Below are 19200 nucleotides of genomic sequence, written 5' to 3'. Positions count from 1 at the left end.
AGTAGTTTGATTATTCAAATGAATGAAGGCAACAGGGAACAGCATTGCTTTTATTTCACCTGGGACCTCCTGGCTTGGGGGTCCCAAGCTGAAAGGATTCTGTGTTCCTAGATGGATCCTGGCAGCAGATGAGCCCTGAGACCCAAGGAGGGGACTTGGGACAGACAGTCTTTGCTGGGCAGAGCTCCCTGAGGCCATGGAGTTTCTTCCCACTGGCAAAGGCACATATGGTCTTTCCCCCTGTGTTCAGGCTCATTTTCTCTTTAGCTAGAGGGCTGACTGCCATGAGGGTGGTGCTGGGGGCCAATACCAAGGGAAACACTGGTTCTTGCTGACACAGAGTTCTTGTGGTTCTTCTAAAGCACTCTGATTTTCATAATTTTTTTTTAAGTTTTCACCACCTGGCTATGGGATTAAAGTTTGAAAATATTTAAATTTTATCATTAACACACACCACACACACACACATACACACACAGACACACGTTAGATAAAGGCTTGTTTTCCAAGCATGTATAGCATCAGTGTTGGAGATTTACTCATACTGTTTTAGAGCCAGAGGGGGTCAAGAGAATTTTCTAGAAAGTCTTCCTCTTCTAGGCTGGATTGCCTTCCCAAGAATGAAGGAATGAGAAGGGTGGCCAGGGGCTTCAAGACCTGGGTCACCACTTTGCTCTAGCTAGATTTACCTTGCTCTATCCATTTCATGCACTGCAGAGTCCATAAGATGCTTTATTCTTACACAGAGATTGGTGGATCCAGGATGTAAAAGTAAAGTCTGATTAAAAGCAATCTGATCCAATCCTCTCAGTTTTAAAGCAGGACTCTGGAACCCAGAGAAGTGTTCCTCTGGTTGTGAAAGTCATGGTTCCCCACTGCAGCTGCTCTTCACGTTAGCTCCTGTGGGTACAGGCAGGTATCAGTAGGACCAAGTATTTTACTTTATCCCTGATTTGTTTCTCAGGCGAAAACTCTGACATGCTGACAAGTGGTGTTCTCAGAGTTGGCAGAAGCACGTGGCTCTCCTTGATCCCAGGAGCTACAAGGAAGGAGCCTGGGAAAATAATTTTTAAATATATGACCTATTGATAGTAAGGAGTAGGATTATCCTTTCAGATACTGACCTGATTCCTGCCATTGCATTCTCGGTGCCCTGCTTGGAGCCTCTTTACCACCGGTGTCCCCATCCGCCCATCCCCACCTGCTGTTCCACAGCTACCTTCTTCACCAGAGAGCTGCTTTTGGCCAATAAGCACCACTTCCTACAGAGGTTCTCCGTCAATCTCACCCCCTCCCTAGACGTGTTTTGTAGCTCTTGACTGACTAGCACGTGGTGCAAAAGGTTAGCCTCTGCCTCATGGTGGGTCAGCACTGTGATATAGTTCATGCTCCAGAGCTCCCTGTGGGATCAGACTGAGGTAGACTTGGCTGAGACCACATCTCTGCTTGCCTCATTCCCCTACTCTGTCCCACTTCCCTCATTCTCTTTCTCCTGAGCTCCCTGTCAACAATTTTCATGTACAAGAATTCTTGTCTCAGACTCTGCCTCTAGGGAACCTGACTGAGGTTTATTATGAATAGCTTTCTCTAAGTCACCCTTTTAATTTACCAACTCTGTGTCTCCTGGATGTATTTGTGGTGAGTGGCGAACATGTGTTGGGTTCCCCATTTGGTTCCCTCAGGGTGGTACACGTTGATGTGCCTTTTTGATTTTCTGTGTGTAGAAAGAAACATCAGTCACTCATTTTAATTCCTTTCAGAGGAAAACCATCTTTTCAGGTGGTTAATGGACCACAAGCCCGAGTGGAAAGGCCGAATCAACCAGAAGGACGAGGATGGCTGCACTGTCCTCCATGTTGTTGCCGCTGTGGCCCCCTACCCAGGATACCTCATCAAGCGTAAGTAGCAGCTCCAGGCTGGAGGGTGCATTGTGGGCTGGATGACCTTGGGCATTAGAGAGCCTACACAACCAACCACATGTATTACCCATCCGTCCTTCGACAGCATAGGGCTAAACCTCACCTCAAATGAAGCATGACACAGAGGGAAGGCCATATGCAGGAAGGACGGAGGTGAGAGAAGGAAGGATGGCTGGGTCCCACATGTCCTTTCAGCTTCAGTGACTTCTGTGGGATTGAATGTCTCAAGGACAGGGACTTCTGGCTGCACTTTTTCCCTTCCTCCTCACCCGGTTGGTTATTAAGTGCTTTATTTTATGCCAAATCTGTGCTAGTTCACACTGTGAACCAGACCACAGACGCGGTCCTCCTTCTTGGCTGCTTCAGAATCTAACACAGGGATTTCCTTCTCCATACTCGCCAGGGACAGACAGGCCTCGAGGAAGAGTGAGGCTGTGCATGCAAGGACAAGCTGGTTCTTTTGACACAGACATACCTTGTTAGCCTGTGAAACAGGAAGGCTGTGTGCGCTCCCACACACCAGGCTTTCTGATGCCTCTTGCTTTTCTGGAAATTCCTGGAGACAGCACCTTTTTTCTTCTATAAAACGTTAGGGTAGCTGTGATAATGAATGGTAATGGACTCCCAGCCCCAGAGGAAGGGAAGTGACAGGGAGAGGTGGGGAGTTTGGCTTGCTGCCAATCGTGGGAACCAGGCCTTGCTGCCATCTAATTTTTTTTTTCTTGCTGCCATCTTCTGATGGCAGGAGACATTGGAAAGGTAGATTTTTTTTTTTTTTTTGAAAAGGTAGATTTTTAAAAGCATGACAACTCGTGACTATTAAATGTCTGCTCAAAATTAAACATACCTGTGAACTAGACATAGCCTGGAGGCATCCTGTTGGGGAGCCCTGGCCTCTTGGGTCCTCTTGGGAACTTATAGTTTTTCTCCTCAGCATGTACTGGAGGAGCCCAGTGAGGTGTATTTCTCTGATGTTATTCCCCACTGGACTGGGTCCCAGGAACCCACATCTGGGCAAACAAGGAAGGGTGTGCTACAACTATTGTTTTGAGCTTTTTGAATTATAATTCATATACCATATAATTCACCTGTTTAAAGTGTCCAATTCCATGTTTTTAGTACATTCATAGACTTATGTAACCATTACCACAATCAATTTTATTTTATTTTTATTTTTTATTTTTTTCAAAGTTTTATAGAGTTTAAATTTTTTAAATATTTTTTTATTGGGGTTTGATTTGCCAACATATAATATAGCACCCAGTGCCCATCCTGTCAAGTGCCCCCCTCAGTGCCCGTCACCCAGTCACCCCATGCCCCCACCCACCTCCCCTTCCACTACTGCTTGTTGTTTCCCAGAGTTAGGAGTCTCTCATGTTCTGTCACCCTCACTGATATTTCCCACTCATTTTCTCTCCTTTCCCCTTTAATCCCTTTCACTATTTTTTATATTCCCTGAATGAATGAAACCATTTGTTTGTCTTCTCCGATTGACTTACTTCACTCAGCACAATACCCTCCAGTTCCAACCGTGTCAAAGCAAATGGTGGGTATTCGTCGTTTCTAATGGCTGAGTAATATCCCATTGTATATATAGACCACATCTTCTTTATCCATTCATCTTTCGTGGACACCGAGGCTCCTTCCACAGTTTGGCTAACCACAATCAATTTTAAAACATTTTCACCATCTTAAAAAGAAACCTCTTATCAATTAGCAGTCACTCTCCTATTTCCCCCCACTTCTCCAGCCCTAAGAAACCACTAATATACTTTCTGTGTCCATGTACTTACCTATTCTGGACATTTCATACAAATAGAATCACATACTTTTTGTGACTGGCTTCCTTCACTGAGCATGCTTTCTTTCTTTCCCTTTTTTTTTTTTTTTAAGATTTTTATTTCTTTAGTCATGAGAGACACAGGGAGAGGCAGAAACGCAGGCAGAGGGACAAGCAGGCTCCCTATGGGGAGACCAATGTGGGACTCAATCCCAGGATCACGACCTGAGCCAAAGGCAGATGCTCAACCACTGAGCCACCCAAGTGCCCACTGAGCATTTCAAGGTTCATCCTTGTCACAGCATGTTTCAGTACTTTATTCTTTATTATTACCAAGTAATATCCGATTTTATAGATAAACCACATCTTATTTATCCATTCATCAGTGGAAGGACATTTGTTCAGCTACTGTGAATAATGCTGCTGTGAACTTTTGCGTATATGTCTTTGTTTTGGAATGTATTTTCATTTTTCTCAGGTAGATAGAGAGTGGTATTGGCAGATCACATGGTAAGCTCTTGAGGAACTACCAGACTGTTTTCCAAAGTGGCTGCACTATTTCATACTCCCACCAGCAATGCACAAAGGTTCTAATTTTTCTAAGTCCTTGCCAATACTTGTTACTATCTTTTTGGTGTCCAGTGTATTTTAGTATCCTCTTAGAGACAGTGGTATCCTGGCAAAGGTTTGACAACTGGGTCTTCAAAGAGAAGAGCCCTGACCTGTGGTGTTTGCCAATTTCCTTGGTGTAAATACTCCCACCATGGATGATTTCAAGCTATTAACATGATGTCATTGAACATGGGGCTGGTGCAGTAGCATACTATTTTATTGCATTTTTACCAGACAGATCCATGTTAAGATAGATGTAAAGGAACCTCATCATAGACAATAGCAAAGTGTAGTAACATAATTAGGAAGTGATGAGTTTTGTTTTTAATGTGATTTATTTATTTTAAGTTTAAATAAATTAGTTGTTAATAATGGCTGTGTTTATCAACCATCTTGTAGCATTTCTGGACATTCAATCATTGGGTCTTGTGGACTGGTGTGAGCTGTACTAAAGCTATTATTAACCTGGTAATTTATGGTTAAAGTCTATGCCTTCAACCATTGTTCTCGCCTTACTCATCCCCAGCCTGAAAATGCCCAAGAAAAAGTATTTCCAGACACAACTCTTTGGTTTGCAAAGAAACAACTCCAAGTGTCCTGGAATCCAGGAAATTTGACCAGTTTTTGGGTATTTTATATGCATGCAGAGTCTTGAATTCCAACTGTTTGCATTGATAACTTGGCAAGCATTCCAATTCCTGGGACTTAAAATGAGTGCTTTCCAGTACAAGCATAATAAGAACCACATACAAAATTTAAAATTCTCTGATAGTCATATGACTATCAGAAAAGTGAAATAGGTGAAATTAATTTTAGTAATATATTTTATTTAAGCCATCTATCTAAAATATTACCATTTCCCTGTATAATCAATATAAAAATTACAGAGATATTTTACATTCTGTGCTTTGGTTTTGTCCTAAGTCTCTGAAATCCAGCACATGTTTTACTCTGCTAGCATATCTTGGTGTGGGCCAGCCACATCTCAAGCACTCAGTAGACACATCGGTGCCTAGTGGCTGCCATATTGGAGAGCACAACTTAATACTATTTCTTAAAAATGCTGAAACCTTCCTGAGGACATTTCTAGGCTCTTTATAGTGTTTTATTGGTCTCTATGTTTGCCTTTTGCTGGTACCATATTGTTTTGATTACTGTAGCTTTGTAATACCTTTTGAAATAGGGTCGTGTGATACTTTCAGCTTTGTTCTTCTTTCACAGAAGTGTTTTGGCTATTCAGGGTCCCTTGTACTTCCTTATGAATTTTAGGATTTTTTTCTTTTGGAAAAAAATGTAATTGGGATTTTGATAGAGATTACATTCATGCTGTAGATCACTTTAGATAGTAGGACATTTTAATGATATGAAATCTTTCAACCCATTAACACAGGATGTCTTTCCATTTATTTACGTCTTCTTTGATTTCTTTCAGTAATGTTTTGTAGTTTTCTGTGTGCAAGTCCTTTACCACCTTGGTTAACATTATCCTTAGGTATCTTATTCTTTCAAAAAATATTTATTTATTTATTTATTTATTTATTTATTTATTTATTTATTTGACAGAAAGCATGAGCAGGGGGAGGAGCAGTGGAGGGAGAAGGAGGGGAAAGAATCTCAGGAAGACTCTGTGTTGAGCACAGAGCCTAATGTGGGCTCAGTCTCACGACTCTGAGATCATGACCTGAGCCAAAACCAAGAATTGGACACCAGTTAACTGACAACCACCCAGGCACCACTAGGTACTTCATTCTCTTTAATGCTATTATATATATATATATATACCTATACACCTATATATATATATTTTAAGATTTTACTTATTTATTCATGAGAGACACAGAGAGAGAGGCAGAGACATACGCAGAGGGAGAGGCAGGCTCCCTGTGGGGATCCTGATGGGGGGGACTTGTTCCCAGCACCTGAGGATCACAACCTGAGCTGAAGGCAGACTCTCAACCACTGAACCACCCAAGCATCCCTTTTAATTCTATTATAAATGAGATTGTTTTCTTAACTTTCTTTTTAGATCATTTGGAATCTCTGAAACACGGGAGAATAAGCATGTGAAGGCAAGAGAGGGACCTTTCTTCATGCAGGTGTAAACATGGGCTGCCCCCCCGACTACTGCCAAACGAGTCTTCACGACTCTTACAGGCTGTTTCTCTTCCTTTTAATTCCACCTCTCTCTCACTACCCACATCTTCATTTTTTTCACCAGGGAAGCTCAGCATTTTTTTTTAATCTTCAATTTGAACTAATTTTAGACATACAGAAAAGATGCAAAAATAGTTCAAAGAGTTCCTGTATATCTTCCTGGGTATATCTACCCAGCTTCTCTTAATCTTATTACCATGTTATATGTCAGAGTTTAATTATCAAAATCAAGTAAACATTGATGGAATGCTATTAACTAATACACAGAACTCATACAAATTTCACCATTGTTTTCACTAATGTCCTTTGTCTGTTCAGAGACCCACACTGCATTTACTTATTAGGGCTCCTTAGTCTCCTCTAGTCTTTGCCAGTTCCTCAGTTTTTCATGGTCTTGACCCTTTTGAAGATTATTGGTCAGTTGTTTCATACAAGGTCTATCAATTTGAGTTTGCTTGATGTTTTTCTCATGATTGGAATAAAGTTATAGATTTTTGGTAAGAATACTATAGAAATGATTTCATGTACTTCTTGACATCATACCAAGGAGTTCACAATTTCAAAATGTCTTCTGATGTTAACTTTGATTAGTTGGTTAAGGTGTGATCTGTGGAATTTCTCCATTATAATACCATCTTTCTCTTTGTAGTTGTTAAATATCTTGGAGGAGATACTTTAAGGTTATGCAAATACCCTGCTTCTTTTCAAATTTTTACACACTAATTTTTATATCCATTGGTGGATCTTTCCACATTAGCTGTTATGGTGATCTTTGATTAATGTTGATTTTTTATTTTCTTCTTTCCTTCTACATTTATTACTTGGAATTCTATTGCAATGAAGAGTTGTTCCTTCTCTGTATGTATGTATGTATGTATGTATGTATGGACTAATGGATATTTATTCTATGGGATAAAACCTATAGTTGCTCAAATCATTTCAGCTTTGGCCATTAGGCACTCCTTTTTTTCAGATTGGCTCCTGTGTTCCTTTGACAAGCCCCATTCTTTTTTGAGTACTTCCTTACTTTCAGACACTACAAGTTGCATGAATTTTCTGGGTCCCGCTGGAATTAACCACTTCTCCAGGAATCCCCAGTTCTTTTTGTTAAAGAATGGCATAGAAAACAGGGTCTGGTACTTGGTGTGATTGTTGTTACTGGACTGTCATTATTTCTAAGCCTTCTCAGCAGACAGAGGTAGGAAATATATGTTCGTGTACTAACCCTAGAGACATCTGTATTACTGTATTACTATATCTGCATGCATCTGTATCAAAAACCATGAGTTTATGCTGATGCCTCTGATTCAGATCTAACACCATGGTCATTTAGCCTTTAAAAATGTGTAACATCTCTCATCTATATTTACTTACTTGTTCAATTGTATGAGTTTCAGACTAGATAATCCATGTCCCTTTGAGAAACACATCTACTAACTAGATTTACATTTATTTTATGTTTGTTTGTGTTCAGTTCTTTTTGTCTTCAGTTCTAGAGCATCTAGTTCTTTTCCTCCCCACTCCATCTACTATGGTTGTTTTGCTCATTTGTAGGTATAGTTTTTCAGTGTTTACATTGCATTTTAGGGTTTTCCTCACATCTTGATTGGTTTTGTTTATATTTTGGTATGTGGAAGGGACAATAGTATGGTAGTAGAAGTCTGAACTTTACAACAGGATTTACTCAGAGAAGTGTCACTTCTTCCTTGTCTCTTGACACCCTTGAGTTCCCACTTACCCCCTTTTTCTTCCCCTTTCAAATCCTCCCCGCCCCCCCGCCGCCTAGGTGACCAGTTTCTTTCTTTTTTTTCTTTCTTTCTTTCTTTCTTTCTTTCTTTCTTTCTTTCTTTCTTTCTTTCTTTCTTTCTTTCTTTCTTTCTTTCTTTCTTTCTTTTTCCTTATTCTTCCTGGATTCCTTTTACAGTAATGAGCAGATACATGTGTATTTTCTTACATCTCTCTTTACTTTTTTTATGAGGAGGGTCTCATTCTATAGATACTGCTTGGCACCTGGCTTTTTTTCATTAGTATATCCTGGAAATAATTTCATATTAGTTCATATGCATAAATGCATACATAGTTCTGTTAGATATTGTCAAATCTCCATCTGGAAGGATGTACCAATTTGCACAACCACCTGCAATATATGAGTACCTTTCTCTATAGTCTCAGTATATCTAAGTTTATTCTGATCTGAGAGGTGCGAATTGGTATCTGAAGGTTGTTTTAATTTGCATTTCTCTAATTATTTAAGCGTGAGTTTGGACCTTAAAAATATATTTGAGGACCATTTTTATGTCTTTTTTGCCGAGTTATATGTTCATGTCTATTTCTCATTTTTCTATAGAGTTTTGGTGCTTTGTCCTCAATTTTTAAGAATTCTTTGTTTATTAGCTCTTTGTCTGTGGTATAAGTTATGAATTCCCCGCCCCCTCCAAGTTTGTAATTTGTATTCTGACTTTGGGCTTTTTTGTCACACAAATATTTTCTTTTTATGTAGTGAAATTTATCAATCTATTGATTTTTTGCTCTTGTATTTGGAGTCAGAGTTAAAAAAATCTTTCCCTACATCAAAGTTGAAGAGTTACAATTTTTTTCTGGGGCCTGTATGTTTTCCTTTTTAACATTAGATCCCTGATCCAGTGGAGTTTAATGTAAGGATCTAGTTTTACCACTTTCCAGATGGCTACCTATTTATCTCAGCATCATTTGTTTAAAGTGTTATCAAGACCTCAGGGATTTGAGATGTCACTAATTCTGGACTTTCTGTTCTATTCTACTGGTTTCATCATTCATACAGGCTTCTTCAAGTCATCTTCCAAGAACTAGTTTAAAAATTGAAACTACACTTCATACCAAGATGCTGAAATAAAAAAAGATGGACAGTAACAAGTATTGACAGGGATGTAGAAAAATTGGGACCCATTGTTGGTGAGAATGAACAATAGTGCATCTGCTTTGGAAAAAAGTCGGGAAGTTACTCAGATACCTACCATATGACTCAGCAATGTTACTCTTAGGATATACCTCACAGAAATGAAAGCATATGCAAACAAAAACTTGTGCATGAATGCTCATAGAAGCATTACTCATAACAGCTAAAGTAATGCAGGCAATTCAAATCTCTAACAACTACTAAATGGACAAACAAAATGCAGCACATCCATACAATGCAATATTATTCAGCCATAAAAAAAAGAGCAAAATACTGACACATGCTACAACATGAATGCACCTTGAAACATTATGCTGAGTGACAGAAACCAGATCACATGTTACATGATCCCATTTGTATGAAATATCCAGAATAAGGAAATCCCTACAGACAGAACCAGATTACTAGTTGCCTTGGGGGTAGGGCAGGGGGAAATGTGGAGTGACTGCTAATGCATATAAGGTTTGTTTTTGGGACGATGGAATGTCCAGGAATTGGATATTTGTGATGATTATACAACTTCATAAGTATACTGAAACACACTAAATGGTATGTTCAATCAAAGAATTTTAAAGGCAAAAATGAAAAAAAAAAAAAAAGGAAAAGAAAAGAAAGTGAAAGGCAACCTCTTGGTAAGAAAAAAAAAGAATTAACATTTTAAAAAGATATGTGATAAAAAGTAAGTTCTCTTTCACAAAGCCAACTATCAAGTATTTTTTTTGTGAGTTTTACCAATTTTTCTTTTCCTCTCTTAAATATAAATGTGTGCATACTCTACATTCTATTCAGCAACTTGATTTTTCCCCTAAACAATTATCTTGGCTATCTTTTCCTAATAGTACTTGCATAGATATTTTCTTTCTTTTTTTTTTTTTTTTTTAACAGCTCACAGTATTCTGTGACATGACTATATCCCATTGACGGATGATTAAATGGTTTTTGCTACCACAAACAACGCTCAGAGAATATTTTCCTATATATATCTTTGTGAACTGGTAGGAATGTTTCTGTAGGATTACTTCCTAGTTAAGAGACTGCTTGTTCAAAGAATTACTGTACAGATTATTTATTTGGATAAACTCATTTTATTGAAATTTTAAATAGGTCACATTCACCAATCAAAAAAGATACAAAAAGTATACATAGAGAGTCTCTGTCCTTTTAAGCTCAGAAACTAATGTTACCCTTATCTTATTTTTCCCCCCAAATATTCTATGAATGCATAAATAAAAACATATGTTCAGCTTTAGGATGTTAGCATATTGGGATATATTTGGCTTTTGAAAGCTATTGTTCATGTGAACCCCAGAAAGGTTGCTCCAACAGTGTATGAGATTATCTCCATCCTGAGGACTTGTTTGATAACGGAGAGTCAGGAACCGTCCAGATACTTCAGTGTGGCTTGAATTCCAAATTAATCATGTAAAATAATTGCAGCATCATAGAGCCTCTGAAACCATCAGTTCTGGCTTATAAGCTACAGACACTCAAACTGGTTTAGGCAAAAAAGGGAATTTATTGGCTCATGTGACTCAGGAGTTCAGAGTTTGCTCCAGGTGCTCCACAGGTGTCTTCAAGGATCCGCCCTTGATCCACATCTCCCAGCTCTGCTCTCCGCGGTGTTCGGCTCCTGCTTGGGCAAGCTCTGTTCCAGTGGCAGCCACCTCGCTTTAGGTTTATCGTGTGCCCATTTGCCCATCTCAGCCAAAGAGGACTTTCTCCGCTCCGTGTCTCAGCTCAAGTCCTAGGGCAGAGTCTGGGTGACTTGACTTTGGTCGTCACGTGCCCTCCACGAGCCAATCAGTAGAGCCGGAGGGATGGAGTGCTGTGATTGGGCGGGTACCGGTCAGGTGTTCGCCCCCGGGGCGGGGCCGGGGCCGGGGCTGGGGCAGAGCCGGGGGATGGAATGATGGTGTTGCTCAGGCCCGGGTCGCATGTCTATCCGCGGGGCTGGGGCTGGGGCAGTGGTGGAGGATGTCGTGGTGCCTGACTGTGTGAGGTCCCATCAGGTCAGGTAGGCTGGGAAGGGGTGAAGCCGCTTTCTCAAAGGAGAACTGACATGTTCTCAGGAAGAGGGGTAATGGGTGGTAATCAAGTAAAAAAAAAAGTTCTAGCATGCCTTCAAATTGTGCTTCTTTATCTTAAAGGATTTTGAAGACCTATGTACCTCTTAACATGTTTTTACCTTGGTACGTAGAATTTTTAATCTATGAGTCAAAAATATATAAGAAAAAGTAATTTTCGGAATTGCGGACACAGATATTTTAAAATAAAACTATTACCTCACTCCTTTATTTGGATATACTGCAACTTGATAGCTTCTCACATCTATTTTAAAAAATTATGGACCATCTCTTTAATAGTAAAAAAATATCAAATTGTACATTCCCTTTTTGGGGGAGGATCATATTTCTAGTTTACTTTTCAAAAAGAAGTTTACCCTAATATAGTTTATGCTTGAAGGTCTAATTAATCATCCAGTGATCTTCTGGAACAAAAGTTCTTGTATAGCTTTAAATTAAAAAAAGAAAAAAAAAGTCTGTGATTTAAGACTCAAGGGGTTAACTTTTTTCTAGATTTAATTATGACAAAATTATTACTACAGATATCATCAAAGCAACAGAAATATATTAAAATCTTCTGTAACTAATGATTAAAGATGAAAATAATAATTTTGGAGGGCAGGAAGAGGAGGGTAGATTGTAGTGCCTTTTATTTATTTATTTTATTTATTTATTTTTTAAAGCTTTATTTATGTATTTGAGAGCAGCGCAGAGCATGCAGTGGGGGCGGGGGCAGAGGGAGAATCTTCAAGACGACCCCCCGCTGAGCATGGAGTCCAATGGGGGCTCCAAACCAGGACCCTGAGCTGAAATCAAGAGTCAGATGCTTGACTGATTGACCCAGGCGCCCCTGTAGTTCCTTTTAAAAGGGGCTTATAGGCACCCAATTTTCCCTTCAGTTGGTACTCTGGAGGTCAGCAATTTTCACCTCCTCTGGGGCAGTGCATTAATTAACAATTAGTTCTCTGTGCTCTGTAACAAATCACCATAAATGTAGTGGCTCAAAACCACACCTGTTGACCAGCTCAGGGTTCTATAGGTCAGTAGTGGTGTGATATGATGGGACTGAGTTTTTGGCTTGCTGTCTCCCGAGGCCAAAATCAAGGTGCTGAGGGAGGCTGTTTTCTCATCTGGAGTGTGGGCCTTCTTTCAGGCTCACATGGTTGTGGCAGAACCCATTTCCCCCTGGTTATAGGAATGAGGTCCCTGTTTCCTTGCGGGCTCTCAGCCAGAGGCTGCTGTCAGCTTCTGCAGGCCACACACATTCCTTGTCATGTGGCCCCCTCTCTCTTCAAAACCAGCAGGGGAGAATTTTCTGTGCATTCTATCTCGTATTTTAAATCTTTACCCTTTTCCTGACCTCTAGACCTTTGACCTTCCTGGTTCATGTGATTAGGTCACGGTAATCTCCCTATTTTAAGGTCAACTGCTTTGGGACCTTGGTTGCATTTGCAGCATCTCATCACATTTAGATTCCATGTTTGATTGAGTACCTGGGGGAGAAGATGTGTGTGCACCAGGCAGGGGTTTGGAATCTAGGGGCCTATCTTATAATTCTGTCTGCCTCAGTGAGATATTCCATGGATAAAAGTTTGACTTTAAATTTTGTCTCATTTTTGTAAATGGGAGAACGGCCATTGTGACTGGGGAGATGAAAGGGAGTGCCATGGGCAGGATGATATTTAGGGTACAGGTGCCATGTTAAGGCAGTGGATTTTAGGAAAGCCTGGGTATGGAAGTTGGAGATCAGGCATTGATTTGCTTAACCCTGTGCCCACGTAAGTTTTCGCACCCCCAGGGATACACCTGTTCCATTTGGAAAATTCTTGCATCTGTGATCGTGGAGATACCTTGATGCTTGGCAAATAGATACGTCAAAGCAGCAAATGGAGCTGGCAGCCAGAAGGTCAGGGCTGGGAGGGTTGAAACAGTAATGACAAAAAGACCCTGATTTGAAAGCAATTGCCACTTTCTTCTATCCCCAGACTTTTTTTTTTTTTTTTTTCTGGAATAATATTCTGTTTTCTCTCTAGGGAATAAAGAAATCTGAAGTCACAGCTTGCTGTTATCCTTACAGCTGTAACTGTTGCCTAGTTACCAGATTCCCCCTCTCCTTGCTGGTTGCCAGGGAGAGGGGAGAAAGGTAGAGAGGAGCGCACTTCTGAACCTCTTAAAAGCTATTGTCCTGCTCACTCCACATAGGACTCCTTGCTTCAAGGAGTTGGGCGGATTGCCCAAGGCCAGCAGTTTAGATTCTATAAGCAGAGGGACATTGGTCCCCTTGCCCGGGCTGCTTGGGCAGGGAACTGAGAGGAAGAGCACTCATGGGGACTTCTCCTTATGGAAGGAACCACGACAGTCCCCCTTTCTCCTTTTGGCCCGCTCTAGGACAGACAGAGGATGTGCAGATGCTCTTGCGCTTTGGGGCAGACCCTACCCTGCTGGATCGACAGTCCCGGTCTGCCATGGATGTCCTGAAGAGGAATAAGAACTTCAAAGCCATTGAGAAAATCAACAGTCACTTGGAAAAGCTGGCCGTCTGTTCTAAGGACCTATCAGGTACAGCTTCTAGTGAAGCAACTTTTTTGGAGGGTGGAGGTAAAACTGGTACTGTGACCTTAGATACAAATCAGCCTGTACACTTTCTTAGTATACGAAGATGGAAGTGAGACACCCCCCCAGTCTTTGGAAAACTTGTTTATTTTGAAAGATAGAGATAACTCTTATTTAGAGGGTGTCTATGATATCCCAATAACGTTGCCAGGTCTCTTTTGGGGAGTTTGGGTGATTTTTTTTTTCCTGCATGCACATGGTGAAAAAAAGGAAAAGTCATATAGGACAGAGGCTAACAAAAATCAAGCCTACTCCTCAGAAGCAACTACAACCAACAATTTAAAATACGTTCATAACTCTGAAATAGATATGGTTTATCAGTTTGGGGCAGCATCTATTGACTAACTGCTATATAGGATGAAATGCAACAAGTTAGTGCCAACTGTTGAATTTTGCCCAGTAATGTCATTTGTGTCATTTACATTCTGTTCCTTGGCTCTAAGTGTCCTGTGCCTCATCCATAGATGAACTGTAGAAATGAAAAACCAGTAAATGGCATTTACATGGTGGTAGTATGATTATGTAAATGATTATGTAAATTATGTTCTACAACTGAGAGCATAGCAGAACCCATAGAAAAGAATCAACAAATGTTCTGAAAACTTTGCTCTTTAAATATGATACCATTTAAGCATCCTGGTTAATAAGCTATATACACACACGTCGTTGTGTGTACATATATATATGTATATATACGTATATACAGCTTGGACCTTATTTAGACTTTCTTTTTTTTTTAAATTTTTTTTCTTTTTTTTAAAATTTATTTATGATAGTCACACACAGAGAGAGAGAGAGAGAGAGGGGCAGAGACATAGGCAGAGGGAGAAGCAGGCTCCATGCACTGGGAGCCCGACGTGGGATTCAATCCCGGGTCTCCAGGATTGCGCCCTGGGCCAAAGGCAGGTGCTAAACCGCTGCGCCACCCAGGGATCCCCCCTTTTTTTAAATTTTTTTAATTAAAAAAATTTTTTTTATTTAGACTTTCAATTTAGATTTCAGCCCTAGCGTGTGTGTGTGTGTGTGTGTGTGTGTGTGTGTGTGTGTATTATGCTTCCTTTAGTTCTTGCACTCATATATGACTTTATGGTTCATGTTGTCTGTTTAGATGTCCCTTTTGATCTGCTAGACTACCTACCCAAGCAAGTTTTTCCTGGAAGAGCATAGATGGTAGACTTACAGAGTTTTTGAGAATGTCTTTATGTTGTCCTTATATATATATATTTTTATAATTTTTTTAAAAGATTTTATTTATTTATTCACAAGAGACACACAGAGAGAGAGGAAGAGACATAGGCCATGCAGGGAGCCCGATGTGGGATTCGATCCTGGATCCCAGGATCATGCCCTGAGCAAAAGGCAGACGCTCAACCTCTGAGCCACTCAGGCATCCCATGTTGTCCTTATATTGATTGAATATAGGCATTGTATTTTTGAATATAGGCATTGTATCTCATCGATTTTAAATCGTAGTTTCCTCCCCACATTTTAACATCTTTAGAATTGGAGTATGTTTCAACCATTGGTGACAGGTCAGTTTTATGTCAGCTGTTTCTGGTGTATCCAACAATTCATAAGATCTCAGGTTTATGAAAAATACTGTAAAACCTTGTTCCTCACAACTTTGAGGAAATCATGTCATTGTATTCTAACCTCCATTTGCTACTGATTAGAAGTATGATGTCAGTCTCATTTATTTTTCCTTCTAGGATTTTCTTTGTCCTTTGAGGTTTGAAACATCTCTGCTAAGTTTCTAGGTTTCCTTATACATTCTTCTTACTTGGCTCTTGCTGGCCCCTTTCAATCTAACTTTTTAATAAGCTCAGGGAAATTTATCTTCTGTCATTTTGTTTCCTTCTGATGTCTCTTTGCTGCAATTATTAAATGGCTGAGCTTCCTGAATTTATAACATGTCTTTCCACTTTCCCTACTGTTTTCTAGATGCATTTTCTCCCCAGACCTTTAACTTGCCACCTCTTTCTGAAAGGCATTTAAGAATATTGAGTTTTTTTTTTCCTAAAAGAATTATCTTCCTCTTTTCTATGAATTGTTTGTTTCTCTTGGGGTTGGTAGATTAATTTTCTTGTTTCCCTTTTGTGCTGTTGCTTTTCTTTAATTTTCTTCTAATCTTTGGATGGTTTGTGTGCATGAATGAGGGACTAACTGATTAATACTTAATAGATGGTTAGTGTGTTTACTGGAGTTACTTGGATGCATTTCCCCAGAAACACTCTCCCCACTGGAGTGGGTAAGTAGGTGGTAAATTGAAGTCAGCACACTGAGTGTATGTGTTGGAGTGGGAGGCAGTTGAACAGGCAGGGATCATTGGGATTGCCAGGGTCAGGAAAGTTTCACATGGGGAAGAAGCTGCTTTTCACTGGCCCCATCATTGCCCTATCTATGTTTTCATTTTCATTTACTTATTTAAAATATCTTCTGTTTTTGTGAGATCACTGGAATGAGGGGAAAGAAGTGTGTTTGTAGAGTTCTTTGTTTTTCATGGATTTTTTTTTAAAGCTGTGATATATCATGTTTAGTCTTAAAAGACCCCTGTGTTAAGGACTTGCAGTTTCTTCTGTGAGGAAGTATGATTAATAAATCACTGTGAAGTGCTTTGTGAGAGTTTATGGCTGAAATCTGAGCCTCAGGATGGTTTCTACTGTTTGAGAAATTGAAACTAACCAGATTTCTTTGCCAGTGAATTTCCGGGTTTTAAAGTAACAACAAAAATGGGCCACCAGTTAATGGTAGAAAATGCCTGATTTATTTACAGATTTTTCACTTTAATTTTTTTTGCAATTAATTCTAACCTTAATTCTTAGAATACTGCACATGTGTATGTGTATGCTGTATATGGTGGTATAGACTTTAAGTGCACAAGTCATGCATTTTTGTTTAGTTTTTAAGTTTTGATTTTTTCAGTTTTTAAAAAAAATATAATAGAACCTTTGAAATCTGCTAATCCTACAAACTGCTTAGTTTCTGAGACAGAGTCTCACTCTCCTTCTCTCTCCCCACTTCACCAACTAAATTTGTGGCTCAGGTTTGGAACCAGGAGAAGAACCTCCGTAGAATAGCAGTTGGTTCCCTTTTTACTTATTAGAATTCAGTTATGCTTGCTTGGGAAGAAAGGCACATTCAAGAGCAATGTGCTTCGTTCCAAGCCTGCCTTTTGGCTCACTGGGTAGTTTGTGATGATCATGGATGCAGTGAAGCCCACGGACCCCAATATTCACTGGTAAGCTTATTGGATGTTATTACTTTAAAGTTTTTCAGACCATCGACCATGAATTTTTCCTTGCCATGCTAGAAGAATATTGAAAGACTTAGGGAAACGCTGCGTGTAAAAAAAAAAAAATAGAAAAGAAACCGATAAAAATCGGACAAGTGGAGGATGACAGTTGTCAGGGCTAATGAGTTGGAGTCTTCTGGTCACGTACTTCCCAAAGACTCCTAGCAACAAAACCACTGTAGAAGTCAGTATTGGAATGTGACGTATGTACTGAATATCATGGTTACTTTGTGCATCCACATGGCTGTATAGATCTGTATGTATGCATTTTGTTTCTAAGATTTTGCCAGTGGCACACAAACTTTAAAGCCTGAGGTGGGGGCCTGGGAATCTTTGTAGATGAGTACCATACAATATAATTTTCCGTACTGATGTAAATGTTCTGTATCTGCTCTGTCTCCTATGATAGCCTGTGGTCACGTATGACTTTTGAGCACTTGAAATGGGTGTGACTCACCTAACAGAAGAATTGAGATTCTAATTTTATTTCATTCATTTTAATTTTACATAATTAAGCTATGGCCACTGTAATGGATAGTGTAGTTTTAGAGTTTAGCTCCAGCATGGTCTTTTTAACCAGGGTAGTGATTGAGAAGACAGGCAAAGTGAGGGCCTGTGGCCATGGGCATAAAGGTAGATCTCCAGTCATAAGAATGAAGATTTTATGGACTTTAATCCCTCCCTATCCTCACACATTAATGGGCTTGATGGAAGCATACTATCTTTGGGAAGAACTACTGCTGGGGAGTCTTTTTTTTTTTTTTTTAAAGATTTTATTTATTTATTAATGAGACACACAGAGAGAGAGAGAGGGAGAGGGAGAAAGGCAGAGACATAGGCAGAGGGAGAAGCAGGCTCCACACAGGAAGCCCGATGTGGGACTTGATCCTGGAACTCCAGGATCATGCCCTGATTTGAAGGCAGACGCTCAACCACTGAGCCACCCAGGCATCCCCTACTGCTGGGGAGTTTGATAACCTTGTCCTGACCTGAGCCCACGGACTTAATAATTTCGGTTTTTTACATCTGTATTCCCAAGTAAAGAAACATCAGGATGCTAGCTTTTTGTACCCAGATAAACAATGTTCTAATTTATAGACTAGGATAAAAAATGCTCTCACCCTTTGTTCATCCTGAGCATTGCTGTGCAGCATTTTGGTGATTATGGTGATGATGACTTTGGAGAGGGTGGCTTTGGCATCGAGGTGAGAAATAAAGTGTCTTGCTGAATGAAGATTTCTGCTGTTTTCTAAACCCGAGCATCCTGATATTAATAGGAACCATTTGAGACCCTGTTAAAATGCAGATTTTGATTTAGCAGTTCAGGACAGGACTTGAAATCCTGCAGTTCTTGCACAGTACCATGGGGAGCCGGAGCCCACTTGGAGGAGTAAGTCTTTACTCCTAAGCAGTCAGGACTATATACAGCAGTACCCTCCTTATTTGCAGGGGAAACAATCCAAGCTTCCCAGTGGATGCCTGAAACCGTGGATAGTACTGAACCCTGTATGTACTATGTTTTTTCCTATACGTACGTCCCATAGGTTTAATTTATAAATTATGCCAAGTGGGAGAGTAACAGCAATAATTCATAATAAAATAGAACAGTTATAAAAGTTACATGAATGTGGTCTCTCTCTCTCAAAATACCTGATTATACTGCAGTCACCCTTCTTGTGATGATATGGATGATAAAATGCCTACCTGATGAGGTGAAAAAGAATGATACAGTTACTATGACAGAGCAGTAGGCTACTACTGACTTTTTTTTTTTTTTTGAGATTTATTTATTATTTTAGAGAAAGAGTGTGTGGGAGGGGGCAGAGGGAGGC

The 19200-nt window shown here is 39.8% G+C and overlaps 1 protein-coding gene across 4 annotated transcripts in view; it reads left to right on the top strand.

Moving 5' to 3' along the window:
• TRANK1 (tetratricopeptide repeat and ankyrin repeat containing 1) overlaps positions 1-19200 on the top strand; it is a 106158-nt gene that overhangs the window by 40874 nt on the left and 46084 nt on the right. For 3 of the 4 annotated variants that reach the window (XM_041734431.1, XM_041734430.1, XM_041734429.1), the window contains 2 exons: positions 1761-1898; positions 13852-14022. In XM_041734431.1, coding sequence (XP_041590365.1) covers positions 1761-1898; positions 13852-14022 — 309 coding nt within the window. Of the gene's footprint in view, positions 1-1760; positions 1899-13851; positions 14023-17055; positions 17315-19200 lie in introns of those variants that run through there. The other variant, XM_041734432.1, reaches the window with a different exon arrangement.

The sequence above is a fragment of the Vulpes lagopus genome, chromosome 19, assembly GCF_018345385.1.
Source record: "Vulpes lagopus strain Blue_001 chromosome 19, ASM1834538v1, whole genome shotgun sequence".
In the NCBI taxonomy this organism is placed as follows: Eukaryota; Metazoa; Chordata; class Mammalia; order Carnivora; family Canidae; genus Vulpes; species Vulpes lagopus.
This window is presented reverse-complemented; position numbering and strand designations above follow the sequence as displayed.